At 38.1% G+C, this 24,435-nt stretch overlaps 1 protein-coding gene across 2 annotated transcripts in view; it reads left to right on the forward strand.

The window, feature by feature from the left end:
* CD99L2 (CD99 molecule like 2) overlaps positions 1 to 24,435 on the forward strand; it is a 129,599-nt gene that overhangs the window by 91,073 nt on the left and 14,091 nt on the right. For both annotated transcript variants that reach the window (XM_028522685.2, XM_028522684.2), the window contains exons 3-5: positions 4,124 to 4,192; positions 4,307 to 4,390; positions 6,031 to 6,096. In XM_028522685.2, coding sequence (XP_028378486.1) covers positions 4,124 to 4,192; positions 4,307 to 4,390; positions 6,031 to 6,096 — 219 coding nt within the window. The remainder of the gene's footprint in view (positions 1 to 4,123; positions 4,193 to 4,306; positions 4,391 to 6,030; positions 6,097 to 24,435) is intronic.

The following is a 24,435-nucleotide window of genomic DNA, read 5'->3' on the forward strand; positions in this document are numbered from 1 at the left end:
CAGCATAATTTATGGTAGCCAAGTCCTGGAAGCAACCTAAGTGCCCATCAGCAAATGAGTGGATCAAAAAACTGTGGTACATTTACACAATGGAATTCTACACAGCAGAAAAAAGGAGCTCCTACCCTTTGCAACAGCGTGGATGGAACTTGAGAGCATTATGCTAAGTGAAATAAGCCAGGCAGTGAGGGACAAATACTATATGATCTCACCTTTAACTGGAACATAGTCAACAAAAGAAAAAAAGGAAACAAAATATAACCAGAGACATTGAAATTAAGAACACTCTAACAATAGCCCAGGGGATGGGGGAGGGGCAGTGGGGAGAAGGGTTTTCAGGAACTGCTATAAGAGCCACATGGACAAAACAAAATGGGAGGGTGAAAGCAAGGGAGGAAGGTGGGTTTGGAGGGAGTGTGGGGAGGGTTGGGAAGAAAATACAGAGAACTGTAATTGAACAACAGTAAAATAATTTAAATTAAAAAAAAAAGTGTTGCAGGTTTGATTCCCAGTTAGGGTACATGCCTAGGTTGCAGGCTATGACCCCCAGCAACCGCACATTGATGTTTCTCTCTCTCTCTCTCTCTCCCTCTCTCTCTCCCACTCTCTCTCTCTCTCCCCCTCCCTTCCCTCTCTAAATAAATAAAATCTTTAAAAATAAATAAATAAAACTATGCTGCCAAATTGAAGGTCATGAAGATTTATCCCTTTGTTTTCTTCTATGTGTTTTATGGTTGTATTTCTTATATCTTTGATCCATTTTGAGGTACTTTTTGCATATGTTGTGAGTTAGGTGTACAACATCATTCTTTTTTTTTTGCCCTCGGATATCCAGTTGTTCAAGTACCATTTGCTAAAACTACAATTCTTTCCTCTACTGAGTTGTCTGGACAGTCTTCTGAAAATCAGTTGACCATAAATAGGGGTTTGTGTGGAATGTGAATTCTATAATATTGATCTATATGTATATTATTATGTCAGTATCACACTGTTTTGTTTATTGTAGTTTTGTAGTATTTGAAATTGGGAAGTGTGACACTAATTTTGTTGTTTTTCAGTATTATTTTGGCTATTTAGGGTCCAATACAATTCCAAATGAATTTTAGGATTAGTTTATCCATTTCCAAAAAAAGGAGCAGAATCATTGAAATTATGGTAGGGTTTGCACAGAATATGGAGATTAATTTAGAATATTGCCATCTTAACAGTATTGAGTCTTCTAATCTATTAATTTTGGATGTTGTGTCACTTTTTTAGGTATCTTTAATTCATTTCGATGTAGGTTTGTAGCTCTTCATGTAAAAGTCTTTACACATCCTTGGTTAAATTTATTCCTAAGAAGTTTATTCTTAGAAGTTTATTCTTATTCCTAGAAGTTTATTCTTGCTGCTACTGTAATGGAATCATATTCTTATTTTCCTTTTCAGATTGAGCATTGCTAATATTGTATAAAAATACAATTGATTTTTGTCTGTCAATCTCATATGCTGCAAGTTTGCTTAACTTACTGTCTAGTCGTTTTGCGGGGGGGATATAAGTCTGAATTCCTTAGGGTTCTATATAAAAGATCATGTCATCTTTTACTAGACATCATTTTCTTTCTTCCCAATCTAGACATTTTTTTCTTTGTCTTACCTAATTTTCCTGGCTAGGACTTCCAATACAATATTGCATAGAAGTGGTGAGAGCAGACATCTGTATCTTGTTGCTGAGCTTAGGAGAAAAGCTTTCAGTCTTTCATATTTAAGAATGATGTTTACAGTGGATTTTTCATAGATGTTATTTATCAGGTTAAGGAAATTTCCTTCTACTCCTAGATAAAAATTTAGTGTTTTTATAATAAATTGATGTTAACTTTTGTGAAATGAGTTTTCTGCATCTATTGAGATGATATTATTTTATTTCTTTGTTTATTAATATTGCATATTTCAATGATTGATTTTTCTTATGTTGAATTTACTCTTGCATTCCTGGAATAAATCCCACTTGGTCATGGCATATAACCCTAATATGCTGCTGGATTTGTTTTGCTTGTATTTTGTTGAGGATTTTGCATCTGTTCATAAGGCTTATAGGTTTGTAGTTATCTTGTGGTGGATTCATCTGGCTTTGTTATTAATGCCTGATAGAATGAATTACGGTCTTCCATTCTCTTCTTTTTGGAAGAGTTTAAGAAGAATTGGTATTAATATTTCTTCAAACATTTGGTAAACATTACCAATGAAGTCTTCTGTCTCTGGGGTTTTCTTTTTAGAAAGTTTTTAAATTACTGATAAGTCGAGTCAGATTTTCTGTTTCTTCTTGGTTCAGTTTTGATAGTTTGTGTATTAATGGGAATTTGTCCATTTCATCTAGGTTATCTAATTTATTATAATGCAGTTATTTATAGTATTCCTTAATAAGCCTTTTTTAATTTCTGTTAGGTTGGTGGTAATATCCTCTCTGTTACTCCTGACATTAGTAACTTAGGTGTTTCTTTTTGTCTTGGACAGTCTGCTGCCAGATTGTCAATTTTGTTGAAAGAATCAACTTTTTGGTTTTGTTTATCTTCTTTATTATTATATATTCTCTCTTTCATTGATTTCTGCTTTAATAATTTCTTCCTTCTGCTTAATTTGGGTTTAGTTTCTTCTTCTGTTTCTAGTCTATTAATATGCGAGGATTAGTCTTTTCACTTGAGATTTTTTAAAATGTAGGCGTTTACAGCTACAAAGTTCCTTTTGAGCACTATTTCTACAGCAACATAATTTTTGCTATATTGTATTTTCATTTTCACTCATCTCAAAGTGTTTTATAATTTCTGTTGTCATTTCTTCTTTGATCCTTTGGCTATTAGGACTTTGTTGTTTGTGTCCATATAATTGTGAATTTTCCAAATGACCTCTCTTAATAATTACTATTTTCATTCTGTTGTTGTTGTAGAATAGAATTTATATGAGTTGCCTCTTTTTAAATATACTGAGATTTGTTTTTTAGCCCAGCATATGCTGCATGTGTAGTTGAATAGAATGTATTTCCTGTTATTGGGTGGTGTGTTCTATAGGTGTCTGGTAGGTCTAGTGTTGCTTGTCTTATATTTCCGTTTTGATTTTTCTAACTGTCAGATTGTCTATTTTTCCCTTCAATTTTGTCATTTTTGCTTCATGTATTTTTGGGTTTTGTTGTTAGGCACATATATGTTTAAAATTGTATATCTTCCTACTGGATTTATCCTTTCATCATTATAAAATGTCACTCTTTGACTCTTCTAATAATGTTTGTCCTAAAGTCTATTTTATCTGATATAGTTATTCCAACTCTCATATGGTTACTATTTGCATTCTATAGCTATATCCATTCTTTCGCTTTCAATTAATTTCTATTTTTGCTGTTTTTTCCCTTAGTAGTCAATAATTATTGAGTGACTGCTGTATATAAACCTAAACTGGTTACATCTCTGCCTTTCCTGTTACTTAATTTTCCCCTCTAATACTTTCAATAATTGTAACAGTTACAGCATAGTCTTGATACTTAAAAAAAGAAACTATTGGACAGTATGTGCATGGTATGTCATGTAATTGATGTGAAAGAATTCCATAATTTTAATGGAATATGGATAAGTCTATACCCTGATATTTACAATAGTTAATACACTGATATAGAATATTTCCTTGGTATTATAACAACTTTCAGTTTATAAGACACTCCTATACTCAACTGGGAACATAACCTCCATCTATACATGGGCAGTAGTGTCTATAGTTATGCTGTCAGGTTGACAGTGATGGAAACAAAAGCTTGAAGCTCTCAAGGGTCATGCTTAAGCTCTGGAACTCACTGGACCATGTGGTCATTTCCAGCAGATCTGGGATGAAGCCCTAGCTCTACTAGTCTCCCAGTCTCATGTAGTACCACACCTGCCTCACCACCCATCCTCTGAAGAAAAGTGACCAGAACTTGTTGCATTTAAGCCTTCTATATATTTTTGTCATACTTCAGTAAATGATTCCAAGAGGCCATAGAAGGATCTCAAGGACCAAGACAAGGGTACTCTACTTATGGTGTGACTTTCCTGAGCTGTGAAGTGGCTGCTATATTTTGTTACTAAATATGTTCCCTTTGCTATCTCCTTTCCCTCTTCTAGAGAGATGGGACCATGTCAGAACTACAACCAAGAGGCCAGGAACTACCACAGCTCCAGCAAAGCCTGCAGGTAACTCACTGCTCTGAGGAAGGCAGTGAAGAAAGACCACATGGAGCTCCTTCCGGGGGTAGTGTCCAAATGAGCTACCTCTCATTTAACCAATTGACTTTCTCTTTTATGAAGCAAGTGATTTTGACTTGGCTGATGCTTTGGATGGTTGGAATGATCAAGATGATGGCCACAGGAAACCAAATGTAGGAGGAAGAGGTAAGTGGTAGGTGGTCGAAAGCACTGGTCAGCACTGTAGCTACCTGGTTGATTTGTAGCTCATTAACTACAACAGTCCACAGAGCTACTCCTGGCCTGGCAGAGCTGGGAGCACTTCAAGACATAGGAGAACCCTATAACAGTATACTCAAACTTTTTTGGATTCCCAAAATTATTGGGGATCTCAAGGGATTTTGGTTATATGGGTTACATCTATCAATATTTATCATCTTTGAACTTAAAACTAAAAAATATTTATTAAAAATGAACAACATGTTAGTATAAATAGCATACATGTTAGTAAAAATGTTAGTAAAAATAGCATACATATTATATATAGCATATTTTTAAGGCCATGGGTTTTTATTTTTTATTTATGTAATTTTTTAAAGATTTTATTTATTTTTAGAGGGGAAGGGAGGGAAAAAGAGAGGGAGAAAACATCAATGTGTGAGATTGCCTGTCACACACCCACTACTGGGGACCTGATCCGGGATCCGCAACCCAGGCATGTGACCGTTTGGTTTGCAGGCCGGTGCTCAATCCACTGAGCCACACCAGCCAGGGCGGGATTTTATTTTTTATTAATTTATTTTTAAAGGGATGGCAAGGGAGGGAGAAACAGATGGAGAGAAAGATCAATTTGTTGCCTCATATGCACCCTGACTGGGCACCAAACCCAGAACCTAGGCATGTGCCCTGACAAGGAACTGAACTGCGACCACTCAGTTTGCAGGATGACACCCAATTAATTGAGCCACACTGGTCACTGCTAAATAGCATTTTGTGAGAAATAACTATTCTTGACAAGACAAAAAAGGAATTTAGTAAAAAGATTTTTTGTACATAGTTTCCAATTTGTATGATGGCTCTCTTAGTGGAAAAGCTAGAGTCTCACAGCTGGTTCTGGATTCACTTGTTATAACATGTTGCAATGGTTGAAGTATATGAAGGAAATCTAACTTCAAATTGATATGCAACTGGAAAAGGGAGGAATATTTTAATAAACTTTTAAGATCATTGTGGACATTCTTTGATAAGACACTAAAAATGAACTCAACCTGTGGTTGTTTCTTTGAGGTTAAGTGAAGCGTGGAATGTGAAACTGTATCAATGAACTTCCCATTATTGAATTAGACCCCACAGAACTCTCCTGCACTTTCAATGGAACTTTTACCCATTCTTGATTTTGTACAGTGTTCATTGGTCATTTGGAAAATATTGGTGTCTCCAGGTCATTTGACCTTCCAAATAATGCCACATTTCATTATGTAACACTCACAATTCACTTTTGTTAATATTATCATCCATCTCATTAGAAAAAGTATGTATTTATTTATTTGTTTGTTTTCTGTGTGGGATGGTTGATCTTGAACCTGCAGTGAGCAAGCTGGCCCCATGGGAGCAATAGCCATCTTATTTGTGGTCCTGCTCACACTCAAAGTAATGGGATATTATATAGGATGTGTGTATTAGTGGGAGGGAATCTTGGCAGCCATTTTAGAATTTTGTCTACCACATTCATCAAAGACATTCTTAAGTGGCAGTCATTTCCTGGGGGTGTTGGGCAACATTAACTTAAGTTTCTTGTCACTGTAAAATGTTTTTTGGCATTGAAGTGTATATATTTTTCTCTCCAGGTATTTCAGACAAGGATCTCGAAGATGTATTAAGGGGTGGTGACTACAAACCTGACAAGGGTAGAGGTAGGAGTATTGATCTGTCCAAGTACCTTATTCTCATTCCAAATGTGATTACATAGTCACTAGGTGGATTGAGCCATTCATAGCCTCTGGTCTGGTAGTTCCCAGACATCCCTGCTTGCAACTTCTGGTTCACTTGGAATGACGTGGGATGTGCAGCTTAAGGAGGAGAGTTTATAAAACAATTTGGAAAAGCCACACATTTCCCCTGATGTTCATTAACCCACAGTGCTGCATGGGTTAAAGTCTCTATACTAGGCAAAATTATTTGCCAAGGTGGTACAAGTTAGAGTAACTTGACAGTCACAGGACTCATTGGGAAGATGTCCTCCACCTGGGGAGCCTATGACCCTTAGGATTGGAGAAGCAAAAATCATTGTGACAAGACTTTTTAAAGAGACCCATAGCAAGTCAAACATCTTTTAAAATATGCTTTTACTTTTACATAGTTTAAGACCCACAAGAAATTGTAAAAATTGTTCAGAGATATTCCTGTGTACCTGTCACCTAGTTTCCCCTATCTTACATAAAGATAGAACATTGTCAAAACCAGGAAGCTGATATTGGTACAATATTATTATAAAGTATAGACTTTATTTATTTTTTAATCTAATCTTTGCCCTGGCTGGCGTAGCTCAGTGGATAGAGCGCGAGCTGCGAACCAAAGTGTCGCAGGTTCGATTCCCAGCCAGGGTACATGCCTGGGTTGCAGGCCATAACCCCCAGCAACCGCACATTGATGTTTCTCTCCCTCTCTCTCTCTCTCTCTCTCTCTCTCCCCCCCTTCCCTCTCAAAAAATAAATAAATAAAATCTTAAAAAAATCTAATCTTTATTGTATTTTTCTGTTACCATTTATAGAGTTTATTTAAATTCCATTATATTTCACATACACTTGTGTATGTGTGCACATGTATGCATGTGGGTCTATTAAATTGTATCACAGGTGTAGATTTTAGTAACCATGAGCAAAATTAGGCTGCAGAGGTGTTCTATCACCAGGCAATTTCCTCATGCTAGCCCTTCATAGTCACATCCTCCCCCAATGCCAGATATCTTTAATTCCCCCAAATGCCAAAGATGTAAAACTTTTATCATACTGTATGTCAGGATTTGATCCTAGTATGGAGAAAATGTGAGCCAGAACTGATATGACAAAACAGATTATAGTTGTGATTTGTAATTGTTACTTATGGTTGTAACCTATTATAATGGTACATTAAGATTGCAACTTGTATGTTGGTCGGTCATTATAACATTCATGATGGTAACCTGTTCTGATGGCAAGTTGTGGTGGTAAGTTGTTGTGATGGTAAGTTGTTGCAGTTATAAAAAGTTATGAGTGTATCTGGTTGTAATCCTGGCTGTGGTACTATCATTTTCTCCCTTCTTGCAGGAACTGTATGCCTTTCATAGGGGAGCAGTGTTCTCTTCTAATGAAAGGATACCACAGTCAAATCTCTCTTCACAACACCTTTCTAGACAGTGTCATCTTGAGTAAAAAGCTCTAAAGCCTCTAAATAAAACTTGAAGATGTCAGGAGAACATGGAATATTTAAATGGCAAACCCAGCAAATGAGTCAGTTACTCCTGGGTGATAAATGGTATTTCCAGATTGGAAGATGAGGGCAGTAGTAGTGTATGTACACACGCATATGAATAGAAGTCTGAATGATATGTCAAGGGGGTTCCTTATTAAAAGTACATGCTTCAGCAAGTACTTTTGTTTGCAGGGAGGAAGTGTTAGGAAATTCTTTAATTAGGATCATATTGGAACTTCTCTTGTGAAGAATAATCAATTGTTAGCTTAAGTTACACCCTCCATCATTATAGATGTCAATGAAAGAAAATAAAAAGGGTCCCAGCAAAAATACACGTGGGAAACTGAAACATAGCTATGATAAGCACATGATAAAATTCTCAGACACTATCCTCTGTGTCAACATATTAATGCCATGAGTGAAGATAAAACTTTACATTTAAGTAAATGATGATCTTTGGCCTAAAAACAATCATAATCCATACATTTTTCTAAGCTTGGGTCTTAGGCACATGAACTCAACTGTAGTTTTGGAGTGTATTTTGAAATAATGTTATCTGGTATGTATTTTTTCTCAAGAAAACATTTATTCTGGCCTGATAGGAGCCCCATATTTTTTCTGTAAGTCACAGTGACAGTCTGTTGTTAGCAGATTGCATCTGCTGTCCCACCTCCCTATTAAATCCTTCTTGAGTTTACTGGTTGATGGCTTGCTAAGGCTAAAGAAGCTGCTGGCTCTCTCTATTCACTTGCCACTGAGATTGCCACATTAACTGACAAAGTGACAAGCCACATGGGTCCCATTTAGCAGCTTCAGTACAGTTGCTGGCTTTTGTGACCTATTCACCCCTCCCCAGCTGAACTAATCCAGGGGAAAGGGAAATGAGAGCAACCCTGGGCAAAAAGGCCAGATTCCAGCTATTCTGTTTCCTGAAATGACTGTCTTTGATTGTCCAGGGTTAGAGTGGCTTTTTCAGGAGATGATTTATTGAACTCCTCATTCCCTCATGCCAGAAGTCCTCCCCTCAGTAGCTTTTGAATCTGGAATGTTTTTTTCTCTTTGCCTCCCCTCAAGCCCAGGATGATTACCTTAACCTCTTAACTGGTTCCTGGACCCAGTTTGTCTTCCACACAGCTGCCAGAGAGAACCATCAGGGAACTGATCTTGTCAGACTTCTGCTTAAAATAATTGTGAAAAAATGAAAAGATAGCCCAATTTAAAAATTGCCATAATATTTGAAGAGGAACTTCAGAAAAGAAGTTATATGAAGATGCTTAAAATCATTTTCTTTAAGAAAATGCAAATTAAAACCACATGAGATATCACAGCACACCCACAAGTATGACTAAACTTAGATTGAAAATACCAAATGTTGGTCCAGATATGGAGCAACTGAAACTCTCATATATATTGTTGGTAGGAATGAAAAATTTCTTATAAAACTGAACATAGAGCTATCCAGTGACCTAGCAATTTCACATATTCATGAGAAGAGTTATAAAAATGCTCATGGCAGCTTTATTTATAATAGAAAAAAAAAACAGGGAACAGCCCAAGTATCAATAGGAAAATAAGTGGATAAGCAATTTGTGATATACTTATATACTCATATGATGGAATGAATTACTGATACACATAAAAACATGGATGTATGTCAAAAACATTATGCTGACTGAAAGAAGCCAAAGAAAACAAGAGCACATACTATATGAGCCCAAACATGTGAAGTTGTTATAATTTCAAAATAACTTTTGTGTTAGAAATGAGATCCATGCTTAACAGGACTGGAATGTGATTGGGCAGGGACATGAGAGAACTTTCTGGGATGATGCTAACATTCTGTATTTTAGTGGGAATATGAGTTTTGCAGGTACATTCATCTACCAAGACATCAAACATAAGATTTGTTTATTTTACTATATGTAAAATTTACCTTAAAATTTTCATGAAAAGGAATCATAAGCAAATGTGGAGCTCTATATAATATGTTTATAGGTGAAGTGTACTGATGTCTGTGACTTACTTTGAAATGCATCACAGAAATAAGAGAGGAGTGGATGGACTTACGATAAAGCAAATAATGCAAAGTGTTCATTATAGAATCCAGGTGGTAGATACGAGTGTTCACTGTACAGTGCTTTCAGCTTTTTTGAATGTTCAAAAATTTTCTTAATTATATGTTAGGGAAATTTGTTTAAAGAAGCAAAAAAAAAAAAAAAACCTCAAAAATGTCTTTAATGGCTGCCCACTGCCTACAAGATAAATTGAAGCCCCTTAGCCTACTGCCCTACCTTTCTGCCCTGAACCTCCAGATTCCTTTCATCTCCAAACATACAAATGAACTGGTAGTTCATATATTTGTGCCTTCACATTCCGTTTCTCTAAAAATCCTTTCTTCCACTAGATGAATTCCCTTCATTCCCCAGAAAGTGCTATACTACTCATCCTTTAAGAGATACCTCAGAGATCATGTCTTCTCTGGAGGCTTGTCCGCTGTGTGGCCCTGTTTCCCCTTCCCCAGCTTGGCTCTGTGGCACAACATCCATTTCCTACCTCTGGGTTCTCCTAGGCCCTCTCATTCCTGCTGGTATAGGATAACACTTACCACACAAGTCACACTAGAGACACACATATCCTTATCACTGCAGATAGATTTGGCTTCCTGAAGGCAGGCACATTTTTGCTTGTGTATTCCTGATACCCCCAATAAATGCACTGAAATGGGGAGATTAGGATAGAACAAACGCCTGGCTTTGTTCTCCACCCTGTTGTGCACACCTCCCCTTGAAGGGAAGGATGACACATTTGATTGTCTATGCTGATAACCTTCTAAGCCATATTAGTGGTGGGGGTCATGGCATGAAATGCTTTTTCCTGGATCTCAAAGGGAGTGAGGGAGCCCTGGGCAATCCATGTAGCTTCCTGAGTGTGTGTGTGTACTCTTATTATATGTGAACTCTGTGAATCTGATATGTAAATTCAGCTTCTCCACCCCTAGCTAAACTTTAAGGGTGGCTTCAGGCCATGATTTTAACATAGTACATGGAAGCCCTGACTTTGAAGGTGCTGGTGTACTTGTGAATGCTTCATAAAGTGAATGCTTTACCTGATCTTCCTTTATCTCCTTGAATCTATTCTCAATTGGTAAAGGACCTGGAGGGGAATACGGGTGTCATTAACACATTCAGATCACCCCCTACTGGCATGTTGGTCAGAAAGCTCTTAATAAGTTGGCCCACGGAATCAACTGGGGATGAGAGAGAGGTTGGCCTTGGTGGAGAGAGTGGATCAGAGAAGGAGCAGAGTGAGACAGGCCATTGCTCATGCTTTCTCCTGTCTAATACAACAGCCTTTCCATCCTCAGAGAGAGTCCTTCTGCCCTCCTTAAAGATCATTCTGGGATAGCAGCTATCCATGGCTCCTACTAGATATTTTATCACCTGCTTGTTCTCTCTGGACCTTTCCTGAACTTCTGGGTCTGTGCATAGCTAGCATTTTGGTGACCAGTTTGTTGTGGCAGTCCTTGGAGCCTTGGATGGTAGGGGATGGGTGTCTTCAGGGCAGGCCTTTCTTCTCTTCAATAGCAAACCCTCCTGCATTGCAGAGAACACCATAAAGAGAGGAGAACCACTTGTAACTTTTTCTTGGAGGTCTAAAGTTGAAAATTTCTATGCAGCATCTAGTACTCCACTGTGCTGATGCCTTTCTTTGTGTCAGCATCTGCCACTGGATCTAGCAGCCTACATGATAGGTTCATTGTTATATGCTACTTGTTTCTTACTACAAGTTTGGGCTCACAGGGCAGGAAATGCTATATCATTTCTTTTATTTAGAAAAGAAAATTTAATATTAGGATCAAATTGAGTGCCTTTTTACTCCCACATGACAATTTTTAAGGCCTCAAGCATGTAGTTCTTAAACACTGAGGCAAGAATCAAAACATACTTTAAAAGAGATACAAATATTCTCTTACAGATGTGTCTGGGTCACACATATTGGTTGTCTGAAGATGTCCCCTAGTGTGAAGCATGAATGCTGTCACCTTTAGTTACCAGGATTAAATGAGAGGATGGTCTTGGCTGTGGTCAGTTAGTTGACTGAAACTTTATGTATCCACTTTGGTTTTTAGGAGGAACCTGTAGGAGCTCCTGGCTTTGATTTCTTTGCAGAGCTTTTCCTAAACAGCTTCTTCTGCTCTCCCCACTTGCCTAGCAGATACCTAGACTCAGAAGACTGCTTTCTGCCTTTGGTTTTTCATTTTATTTCTCCTATAATACCACACATGGGAGGCCTTGTTTAGGCCTGTGTGCATGTTCCCTGCCTGAAACCTCCAGTCTTCTGGAGTTTTTCAGGCCCCCAGGTTTCTTCACTGTTTTTTAAACAATTTTTTCATTTAATTTATTGGGGTTATTGTGGTAGGATATACATAAAATTTGTCATTTTAACCATTTTAAGTGTACTTTAAGTGGTATTAAGTACATTCATGATATTGTGCAGTCATCTCCATCATCTATCTATGAACCTTCCCAATCCGAAACTCTTTATCAGTTAAGCAATTATATCCCTAATCTGGTGAAGGAAAGACACACAAGTCCAGGAAACTCAGAGAGTCTCAAACAAGTTGGACCCAAAGAAGCCCACACTAACACACATCATAATTAAAATGGCAATGCTTAAAGACAAAGAGAGAATCCTAAAAGCTACAAGAGAAAACCAAGTAGTTACCTAGAAGGGGGCACCAATTAGACAATCATCTTATTTGTCAACAGAAACATTTGAGGCCAGAAGGGAGTGGTGTAAAATATTCAAGATAATGAAAAGCAAGGACCTACAGCCAAGACTAGTTTACCCAGCAAGGCTATCATATAAAGTCAAAGGAAAATAAGAAGCTTCCTAGACAAGAAAAAGCTAAAAGAGTTTGTTAACACCAAACCAGTACTGCAACAAATGTTAAATGGCTTGCTTTAACAAAAAGAAGAAAAAGAGAAAGAAAAAAAAAAACAGAGGAAAATAGTCTAACAATAAAATGACACTAAATACATATCTATCAATAATTATCTTAAATGTAAATGGCTTAATCAATGTCCAAACTGTTGGTGTCTCTGGACCACACTGGAAGAAAAGTTGTCTTGGGCCACACATTAAATACATTACAACACATAATCACAAAAAAATCTCATAATGTTTTAAGTAAATTTACGATTTTGTGTTGGGCCACATTCACAGTCATCCTGGGTTGCATGTGGCCTGTAGGCCACAGGTTGGACACCCCTGGTAAATGCTCCAACCAAAAGATATAGGGTAGCTGACTGGATAAGAAAACAAGAAGCTGAACACAGCCTCTCACAACACTGCCAACTGGTACACTGATACAAATGGGTTCCTAGAACACTCAGTAGTATGGGAAGCCTGTACTACAAGGGGCCTACCCTACAGAAAATAATTTTGGATACCCTCCTTCTATATCAGCAAAAATATTACTACACGAGATATCTGAAATTTTACTGCCTGTTTTCCTCTAGAATTTTTATGGTACATGACTTTAAGTCTTCTATCCATTTTGAGTTTATTCCAGTATATGGTATAAATTTGGAGGTCTAGTTTCATTTTTTTGCAAGTACTAGTCCATTTCTCCCAACACCATTTATTGAAGAGACTCTTTATTCCTCTCTATGCTCTTGCCTCTTTCATCAAATATTAATTGACCATAGAGAGACATGGGTTTATTTCTGGGCTCTCTGTTCTATTCCACTGATCTATGTGTCTGTTCTTAAATTTTTGGAATACTTATTCTAGATGTATGAAATATGCCACTGGTATTTTAATAGGAATTGCATTGAATCTGTAGATTGTTTTGAGTAGTATGGACACATTAATAATGTTAATTATTCCAATCCATGAATATAGTATATTCTTCCATTTATTTGTATCTTTCTCAATTTCTTTCTTCAGTGTCCTATAGTTTTCTGAATACAAGTCTTTTGCCTCCTTTGTTAAATTTATTCCTAGATACCTCTTTTTTGTTGCAATAGTAAATGGGATTGTTTTCTTAGTTTCTCTTTCTGATAGTTCATTACTGGTGTATAGAAATCCCATTGATTTCAGAGTATTGATTTTGTATCCTGCTACTTTGCCAAATTAATTTATTAAAGTCTAGTAGCTTTTTGGTGGAGCCTATAGGGTTTTCTATGTACACTCTCATGCCATCTGCGAATGACAGTTTACTTCCTTCTTTCCAATTTGGATGCCTTCTATTTCTTCTGCTTGTCTGATCACCGTGACTAGGATTTCCAATACTGTGTTGAATAAGAGTGGTGAAAGCAGACATTTCTGTCTTCTTCCTGATGTTAGAAGAAACAGTTTTAGTTTTTGCCCATTGAGCATGATGTTGGCTGTAGGTTTTTTGTATATAGCCTTTATTATGTTGAGGTATAATCCCTCCATTCCCACTTTGCTGAGAATTTTTTATCATAAATGGGTGCTGGATTTTTGTCAAATGCTTTTTCTGCATCTATTGATACGATTATATGATTTTTATCTTCCACTTTGTTTATGTAATATATCACGTTTATTGACTCGAGAGTATTGTACCAACCTTGCATCATAGGGATAAATCTCTCCTGATAATGGTGTATGATCTTTTTACTGTATTGCTGGATCTGGTTAGCTAGTATTTTGTTTAGGATTTTTGCATTAATGTTCATCAGGGATATTTGGCCTATAGTTTTCTTTCTTTCAAAGTATAGTTTACAGTTTGTAGTGTCTTTATCTGGTTTTGGAATTAGGATAATACTGGCCTCATAAAAAGAGCTTGGGAGTCCACCCATCTCCACCCCTCCTACCAGTCTATTCCAATTTTTTGGAATAGTTTAAGAAGGATAGCTGTTAATTCATCTGAATGATTGGTAAAATTCACCTGTGAAGCCATCTCGTTCAGGACTTTTTTTGCTGGGAGTTTTTCAATTACTGCTTTAATTTCATTACTTGTTATCAATCTATTCATGTGTTCTGCTTTCTGATTCACTTTTGGGAAATTGTATGATTCTAGAAATTTATTCATTTAGCCCAGGTTGTCCAATTTATTGGCATATTGTTCATAGTATTTAAAAAATTTTAAATATATTTTATTGATTATGCTATTCTAGTTGCCCCATTTCCTCCCCTTTATTCCCCTCTGCCCTGCACACTCCTCCCACCCACATTCCCCACCTTTAGTTCATGGCTATGGGTCATACATATCAGTTCTTTGGCTTCTACATTTCCTATACTATTCATAACCACCCCCTGTCTATTTTCTACCTACCATTTATGCTACTTATTCCCTGTACCTTTCCCCCCTTTTTCCCTCTCCCCTTCCCTACTGTTAACCCTCTATGTGATCTCCATTTCTCTAATTCTGTTCTTATTCTAGTTGTTTGCTTAGTATATTTTTGTTTTTGTTTTAGGTTTTGTTGTTGATAGCTGTGAGTTTGTCATCATTTTACTGATCATATTTTTATATTCTTCTTTTTCTTAGATAAGTCCCTTTTTTCCTCTTTAGGAAAGACACTTTATTTAATAAATTTTGCTGTATAATTGACTAAATATATAGCAAAAATATAAATCTGAGCCACTAAGTTGCACCATAATCACAAATAAATACCCCACACCATACTATTCCTATATTACTATAGTATCATCAATTTGGGTCTCATAAACATGGGCAACTCATGGCTTTGTTTTTTAATTCCTATAGGCATCTTTTCTCTTGATTTCCTTACTTTGAAGGCTTTATCACAAATATACTTGCTGGTTTTTTTATTTTTTATTTTAGTTGTTGTTCAAGTACAGTTTTCTGTCTTTTACTCCCAAGATAAAACCCCTTAATATTTCATATAATAAGGGCTTGGTGATGAACTCTCAGGTGGGTGGGTTTGTATACATTCTAGGACCCTGTGGGTTTCTCTAATGAACTATCCTCTGAGGCTGGGGGTTTCTTCCACTGCCTCAACCTTCACAGATTTTTTCAGTCAGAGGTTTTGAGGCTTTATTTCCCCACACTGGAACCCTGGGTTGCATAGTTTGTCTTGCTCCCCAGTTGTTCCTGTTTAGCTGCACGAAAATGTGGAACCACCCACTCCACCAGCCGCTGCCTTGCCCATCCTGGTCCACCAGCCGCCATCTTGCTGCTAGTCCTCTCTACCCGACTGCCTGTCTCTGCCCCTCCTACCAGTCTGGATGTTTCTTTAACTCCTTCGTTGTTGGACTTCCATACAATTCAATTTCCTGTCAGTTGTGGTTGTTTTTTGTTTTTAAATTTGTTGTCCTTCTTTTGGTTGTGCGAGGAGGCACAGTATATCCATCTATGCCTCCATCTTGGCCAGAAGTCCTCCATAGTATTTTTTTTTTTTTACAATTCTTTGTAATTCTGTTGTATCCATGTTTTTTTCTCCTCTTTCATTTCTGATTTTATTAATTTGGGTCCTCTCTCTTTTTTTTCTTGATGAATCTGGTTAAGTACTCATCAATTCTGTTTATGTTGTCAAAGAACTATCTTGTGGATTCATTTATCCTTTGAATATTTTTTTAGCCTGTCATTTAATTCTGCTCTGATTTTGATTATTTCCTCCCTTCTACTCCCATTGGGCTTTGTTTGTTTTTGTTTTGTTTTTTGTTCTTTTAACTGTTTTAAGGGTTAGATTGTTTATTTGAGATTTTTCTGTCTTCTTTAGTAGGCCCGTAATGCTATACACTTCCCTCTTAGGACTACATTTACAGTCTCCAGTAGGTTTGGGTTGTTGTGTTCATTTTCATGTTTCCAGGTACTTTTGGTTTTCTTCCCTGATCTCATTGATGACTCATTCATTATTTAATTACATGCTATTTAGTCTCCATGTATTTGAATCTTTTTGACTTTGTTTGTTTTTGGTTTTATTTTTTCTGGGGTTGATTTCTAGTTTCATGCCATTGTGATCCAAGAAAATCCTTGGTATGATTTGAATTTTCTTGAATTTATTAAGACTTCTTTTGTGTCCTACCATGTGGTCTGTCTTTGAGAACAATCCATGTGCACTTGAGAGGAATGTGTATTCTGATGCTTTGAGATGAAATGTTCTATAAATATCAATTAAATCTATTCAATTTAGTGTGTCCCTTAAGGTCTTTGTTTCCTTGTTGACTTTTTCTCTGGAAGATCTATCCAATGGCAACACTGGGTGTTAAAATCCCCTACAATGACTGTTTTGCTGTCAATCTCTTCTTTAAAGCCCACAGTGATTTTCTTTATACATTTAGGTGCTCCAATATGGGGCACATATGTGTTTACAAGGGTTATATCCTCTTGTTGGATTGATCCCTTTAGTATTATGTAATGACTTTCTTCGTTGCTTGTTATGGCTTTTGTTTTGAAGTCCAGCAGATATAAGTATTGCTAACTCAACTTTTTTTGTCTCCATTTGCATGGAATATGTTTTCCTATCCCTTCACTTTTAGCCTGTGTAAATCTTTTGTTCTGAGGTGAGTCTCTTGTAGATAGCATATATATGGGTCATGTTTTTCTTTAAAGATTTTATTTATTTATTTTGAGAGAGAGGGGAAGGGAAAGGAAAGAGAGGGAGAGAATCATCAGTGTGTGGTTGCCTCTCATGCACCCCCAGCTGGGGACCTGGCCTGAAACCCAGGCATGAGCCCTGACTGGGAATTGAATTACAGATCCTTTTGTTCTCAGGCCAGTGCTCGATCCATTGAGGCACACCAGCCAGAGCTGGGTCATGTTTTCTTATCCATAGAGTTCTCTGTATCTTTTGTTGGAACATTTAATCCATTGGCATTTGAGGTTATTATTTTTTTAAATATATTTTATTATGCTATTACAGTCATCCCATTTTACCCCCTTCAGTCCCCTCCACACCCCCTCCCACCCACATTCTCCCCACCTTTAGTTCATGTCCATGGGTTGTACATATAAGTTCTTTGGCTTCTATATTTCCTATACTATTCTTACCCTTCCCCTTTCTATTTTCTACCTACCGTCTATGCTACTTATTCTCTGTACCTTTCCTGCCTCTCCCTCCCTTCCATTCCCCTGTTGATAACCCTCCATGTGATCTCCATTTCTGTGTTTCTGTTCCTGTTCTAGTTGTTTGCGTAGTTTGCTTTTAGTATTTTGGGGGGAGGATGTGGTTGTGAATGATTGTGAGTTTGCTATCATTTTACTGTTCATATTTTTTATCTTCTTTTTCTTAGATAAGTCCCTTGAACATTTCATATAATAAGGACTTGGTGATGATGAACTCCTTTAACTTGGCCTTATCTGGGAAGCACTTTATCTGCCCTTCCATTCTGAATGAAAGCTTTGCTGGATAGAACAATCTTGGATGTAGGTCCTTGCCTTTCGTGACTTGGAATACTTCTTTCCAGCCCCTTCTTGCCTGCAAGGTCTCTTATGAGAAATCAGCTGACAGTCTGATGGGAACTCCTTTGTAGGTTACTATCTCCTTATCTCTTGCTGCTTCTAGGATTCTCTCCTTCATTTTAATCTTGGGTAATGTAATTATGATGCACCTTGGTGTGTTCTTCCTTGGGTCCAACTTCTTTGGGTCTCTCTGAGCTTCCTGGGCTTCCTGGAAGTCTATTTCCTTAGCCATATTGGGGAAGTTTTCCTTCATTATGTGTTCAAAGAACTTTCCCACTTGTTGCTCTTCCTCTTCTCCTTCTGGTACCCCTATAATTTGGATGATGGAGTGTTTAAAGATGTCCTGGAAGTTCCTAAGCCTCTCCTCATTTTTTTGAATTCTTGTTTCTTCATTCTTTTCTGATTGGATATTTCTTTCGTCCTCTGGTCCATACTGTTGATTTGAGTCTGTTTCCTTCCCGTCACTATTGGTTCCCTGTGCATTTTCCTTCATTTCCCTTAGCATAGCCTTCATTTTTCATCTTCAATTTGCAACCAAATTCAACTACCTCTGTGAGGATCCTCATTACCAGTGTTTTGAACTGTGCATCTGATAGGTTGGCTATCTCTTCATTGCTTAGTTGTATTTTTTCTGGAGCTTTGATCTGTTCTTTTGTTTGGGCCATTTTTTTTTTTGGTCTTGACACACCTGTTACATAATGAGGGGTGGAGCCTTAGGTATTCACCTGGGTGGGGTAACCCATATGGCTGTGTTGTGACACTGTATGTGGAGGCGGGGTCCAAGGGGGAACAATGGCACTTGCTTTGCTCTCTACTGGATTTCAGTCACTTCCTCCACTTCCCACCAGCAATTTTGGCCCTTCTGGTGCTGATTCCCATGTGGGTGGGTTTGTGTACTTTCTAGGACCCTGTGGGTGTCTCCAACAAACTCTCCTGTGAGACTGAGAATTTCTCCCGCTGCCATCTTAACCCCCACAGGTGTTTTCAATCAGTGGTTTGAGGCTTTATTTCCTTGCACTGGGGCCCTGGGTTGCACAGTCTGTCCTGCTCCCTAGTTTTTTTTTTTCCTGGTTTATCTGTGCACAAATATGAGACTGCCCAGTCCTCAATCCACCGCCTCACTGGGTCTGCTAGCTGCTGCCTTGATGGCCAGCTGCAGCCTTGCTCACCCTGGTCCACAATCTGCCGCCTCACAGGGTCACCAAGCCACCGCCTTGGTGTGAGTCCTCTCTGCCCATCTGCCCATCTCTGCCCCTCCTCCTGGTCTGGACGAATGTGTCTTCTTTAACTCCTTGGTTGTTGGACTTCCATACAGTTAAATTTTCTGTCAGTTCTGTTTGTTTTTTGTTTCTAAATTGTTGTCCTTCTTTTGGTCATGCAAGGAGGCACAGTGTGTCTATCTATACCTCTATCTTGGCCACATGTCCTTAAGGTTATTGTTGATAGTACTTGTTTATTGCCATTTTTTCTTTATACTTATGTTCCCCCCCCCCCCCCGTTTCTTTTTCTTTTTCTTTTTAAAGCAGTCCCTTTAAACCCCTTGCAGTGCTGGTTTGGTGTTAATGAATTCCTTTAGCCTTTTTATTCTTTTTTTGTTCTGGGAAGCTCTTTGTTTCACCTTTGATTTTTAAATGATAGCCTTGCTGGATAGAGTAGTCTTGGTTGCAGGTCCTTGCTTTTCACTACTTGGAATATTTCATGCCATTCCCTTCTGGTCTGAAATGTTTCTATTGAGAAATCAGTCTTATTGGGGTTCCTTTTGTAGCTAACTGTTTCTTTCTTGCTGCCTTTAAGATTCTCTTTGTCTTTAAACTTTGCCATTTTAATTATGATTTCTTGGTGTGGGTCTCTTTGGGTTTGTCTTAACTAGAACTCTATGCTTCCTGAACCTGTGTGACTTTTTCCTTCACCTAGTTAGAGAAGTTTTCTGTCATTATTTTTTCAAACAGGTTTTCCAACCCTTGCTCAGTTTCTTCTCCTTCTGATATCCCTGTGGTATGGGTATTGTTGCGTTTCATGTTGTCCCAAAGTTCCCTTAACCCATCCTTGTTCTTTTTAAATCTTTTTACTTTTTGTTGCTGTGATTGAGTATTTCTTCCTATCTTGTATTCCAAATCACTTATTCAGTCCCCTGCTTCATCTAGCCTGCTTTTAATTCCTTCTAGTATATTCTTCATTTCAGATATTACATTCTCCCTTTCCAATTGGTCCCTATTTATGATTTCTATGTTCTTTTTCTTGCTGATGTATTAGGTTGGCCAAAAAGTCTGTTTAGTTTTTTCTGTAAATAAAAGATAATTTTTCATTTTCACCTATAACTTTATTGATTTGTGTATTTTGAGTATGTTGGTTATCTCCTGTGTGGTGTAATGTTGACTGTTGTCAGCTAATATCTCAATTTGATCACTATCAACTTCTACTGGTCTACTCAGGTGTGGACAATTGTCCAGTGACAAATTTCTAGCATAAAACTTTGCAAATTCAATCAGTCACAGCACCTTCTCCATACACTGCACAAATCTTTTTTGTGTGTGTTTTAGTTGTGTTTTTACCTTTCTTGAAATAATAAAGCATGATATGCCAAAAATGCTGCTTATTTTCTTCCATCTTCAATATTAAAATGGCTACACAAAAAATTCTCCAATTTTGCTAAGTTTTTTAAAAATGCACACTGATATGTTAGCTGTCATAGTACAGTTTAACAAAATTGTTTTGAATGAAGTTAAAGACAACTAAGCACTACTAGAGCCATGTTCCAGAAAAAAAAAACTTTTTGGCTAACCCTGTAGTTCCCACTAAGTTCCTTGTAGTTCTCACTACATTCCTTCAGCATCCTTATAACCATCACTTTGAATTCTGTGTCTCATAAATTCCTTGCCTCAAGTTCAATTAGTTCTTTCTCTGGGTATTCCTGCCTTTCTTTTGTTTGTGGTTATTTCTTTGTCTGCCCATTTTAGCTGACTCTTTTTATTTGTTTCTGCACATTAGATCTGGTTTGACTCCCTATCCTCATGGGGTAGCCTTCTGTGGTAAGAGTCTTGTGGGACTCCATGGTGCAGTCCTTGACCTCCTGTGGTGGATGTTCTAGGGATGCTCTTTTTGCAGTGTATGTGAACTCTCTTGTTTGGGGTCTTGATTGTTGTTGCCCCATTTGTTTGTAGGTTCTCCCCTTTGGCTGGCTTTCTGAGGGTCTCAACCCCTACCATGTCTTATATGCTGTTCAGATGCTGACAGAACAAAGCAAAGCAACACAGAAAACAAAACCCACACCCCCAAAAGAAACCCCAACAACAGCAGCAAAATCAATGATAAGAGAACAAAGAATAAAATAAGTGAAAGAGAAATAGAATATTATAAGATAACCAAGAATATGATAAGACCAAAGAAACATAATTATTATGAGAAGATAGTGAGGAGAAACAATAAGAATAAGGAACAGTAATAGGAAATCACCATAAAAGAACAAGGAAATGGAAAAAATAAAATTTAAAAATATAAGAAAAGGAAGGAAGAAGGTAAATGGAGTGATAAAAGGGAAGAGTGAAATATGAGATCTGAAAAAAATAGAGAAAAATAAGAAAAATATTGAAGAAAAAGGAAAAATAATAAAAAGCTGTGTGAAAGAGAAAATAGTGAAAAAGAATGAAAAACTCTGATGTCTGCAGCTGGTGCAAGCCAATGTGAGATGTTGTCCAGTGTAGCTCTATACAATCTATTCGAAGCTACAAGTGATCCACAATTTGTGGCTGTCTTCTTCAGGCTTGGCTGCATCCAGAATGGGCCTCACTGCTCTGTAAGGCTGGCTTTTTATCAGCATAGGGCTCAGGGGTGGGTGGACTAATGACCAAAGGCACTACAGTAACCACCTCCACCTGCCTCTGCCTGCAGTCCTGCCATTAGTCTTAGTCTAGCCACTGACCCGTGTGTTTCCGAGGGAACTTCTGGTGGAATTGGGAGGATGGGACCTCTGGATCTCCTGTGGAAGGTACCATTCACATATAAGTAAAGATGGTGGGTATGTTTCCTTGTGTCCCTGCCACACGTCTGAGTCTGTACCAGATTATTTTTTTAACCCAGCAGGGCGAAGCCCCTAGTAAGATAGTGGGTGGGGCCTCCAGATCACAAAGTTTGGGTCTGCTGGAAACCTAGAGGGCATTTCTAGGCTCTCCTGTGAGAGGGAATTTCCAGTCTGGTTCCCGGGAAAGTGTATGGAATTGGTACGCCCTAAAGCTAGTCCCAATACCCCTGAGTCTGCTTATGTTGCTGTCTCCTCTGCAGGAGTAAGACTCAGGTTGGGGGAAAGTAAGAAAGACAGAATTTTTTTTTAAAAAAAAGAACAGAGGGTGGGGTAAGCAGGATTCCAGAGAAGAGGGGTAGGAGGCTTCCAGAGGATCTGGCACATGGTTTTTCTACAGGTGAGTTGATTATTTTTCACCTGGGAGGGGCTTGCTCTTCTCAAGAAAAATGGCTGCTTCACTGTGGTGTTATATCCTAGCACTGAGAACCCAGCAGCCATTTCCCCTCACCTTTCCCCGCAGCTTCCCACTCCAGACTCCTCACACAACTACAGATTGCACTGCCCTCCCTTCACCAAGCCCAGGGTGAGTGGCTTGGCCTGTAAGAGCCTTGACCTTCTAGCACAGCACAGGGCAGGGGGAACATAGATGGGCATGCACAGTTGGGCTCCAAGTCCTCACAAGTGGCCTCGCTGCTGACATGTTAATGCACAGGGCAACTCCTGTCCTCCTTTTCATTCTGCTTTCTCCAATAGTAATGATCATGTTTTTTAAAATTCCTGTGCTTCTCGTTTTGTAAATAACCATTCATATCTAATGATGAATCTTTATAAAATGCATTTAACCCAAGGGTTTAGCCCCAATTGGGAATATAACAAACCTTATTTTCTCCCCCAGACTCTTTTTTAAGTATTTTTTTGATTATGCTATTACAGTTGTCCCCATTTTCCCACTTTATCCCCCCTCCACCCTGCCCCTGCAGCCCTCCAGAATCCCCCCACTCTTAGTTCATGTCCATAGGTTGTACATATAACTTCTTTGAGTCCTCTGTTTCCTATAGCATTTTTATCTCTTTCCTTCTATTTTATGCCTACTAATTATGCTGCTTCTTCCCTGTACCTTTTCCCCCCTATTCCTCCCTTCCCCTTCCACACTGAACTCCCTCTGTGTGATGTCCATTTCTCTGATTCTGTTCCTGTTTTGGTTGTTTGCTTAGTTTTTGTTTTCATTGTTTTTCTTTTCTTTTAGGTTCATTTGTTGATATTTGTGAGTTTGTTGTCATTTTATTGTTCATATTTTTTTACCTTCCTTTTCTTAGATAAGTCCCTTTAACATTTCATATAATGATGGCTTGGTGAAGATGAACTTCTTTAACTTGACCTTACCTAGGAAGCACTTTATCTGCCCTTCCATTCTAAATGAAAGCTTTGTTGGATAGAGTAATCTTGGATGTAGTTCCTTGCCTTTCATGACTTCAAATACTTCTTTCTAGCCCCTTCTTGCCTGCAAGGTTTCTTTTGAGAAGTCAGCTGTTAGCCTTATGGGAACTCATTTGTAGGTAACTGTCTCCTTGTTTCTTGCTGCTTTTAGGATTTCCTCTTTGTCTTTAATCTTGGGTAACTTAATGATGATGTGCCTTGGTGTGTTCCTCTTTGGGTCCAATTTTTTGGGATTCTCTGGGCTTCCTGGACTTCTAGAAGTCAATTTCCTTAGCCAGATTGGGGAAATTTTCCTTCATTATTTGTTCAAATAAGTTTTCAATTTCTTGCTGCTGTTCTTCCCCTTCTGGCACCCCTATAATTTGGTTACTGGAATGTTTCAGGTTGTCCCAGAGAATCCTCATCCTCTCTTCATTTTGGGGGATTCTTGTTTCTTCTTTTTGATCCAGTTGGATGTTTATTTCTTCCTTTTGTTCCCAATCATTGCTTTGAGTCCTGGTTTCCTTCTTGTCACTGTTGGTTACCTAAATATTTTGCTTTATTTCATTTTGAGTATCTTTCTTTTTTTTTTTTTTTTTTCATTTTTTGACCAAGCTCAACCAGTTCTGTGAGCATTTTGATTATCAGGGCTTTAAGTTCTCCATCAGATAGGTTGGCAATCTCCTCATTGTTTAGGTGTCTTTATGAGGTTTTGCTGTGTTGTTTCAATTAGGCCATATTTCTTTGTCTTGGTGCAGCTGATAGGTTGTAAGGGGGCAGGGCCTTAGGTTTCACTCAGGCAGGGCAACCCTCTTTGCTGTGCTGCCTATGGGGGAGGGGCCAGAGAGGGAACAGTGCAGCTCACCTGCTCATCTCTAGTGCACTTTCCGACAGACTCTCATGTCAGACTGGAAGTATCTCCCACTGTGGCAACCACAGCAGCCGTAGCCCACAGTCAGCTCTGAGTCTCAGTTT

This window comes from Phyllostomus discolor, chromosome X, assembly GCF_004126475.2.
Source record: "Phyllostomus discolor isolate MPI-MPIP mPhyDis1 chromosome X, mPhyDis1.pri.v3, whole genome shotgun sequence".
In the NCBI taxonomy this organism is placed as follows: domain Eukaryota; kingdom Metazoa; phylum Chordata; class Mammalia; order Chiroptera; family Phyllostomidae; genus Phyllostomus; species Phyllostomus discolor.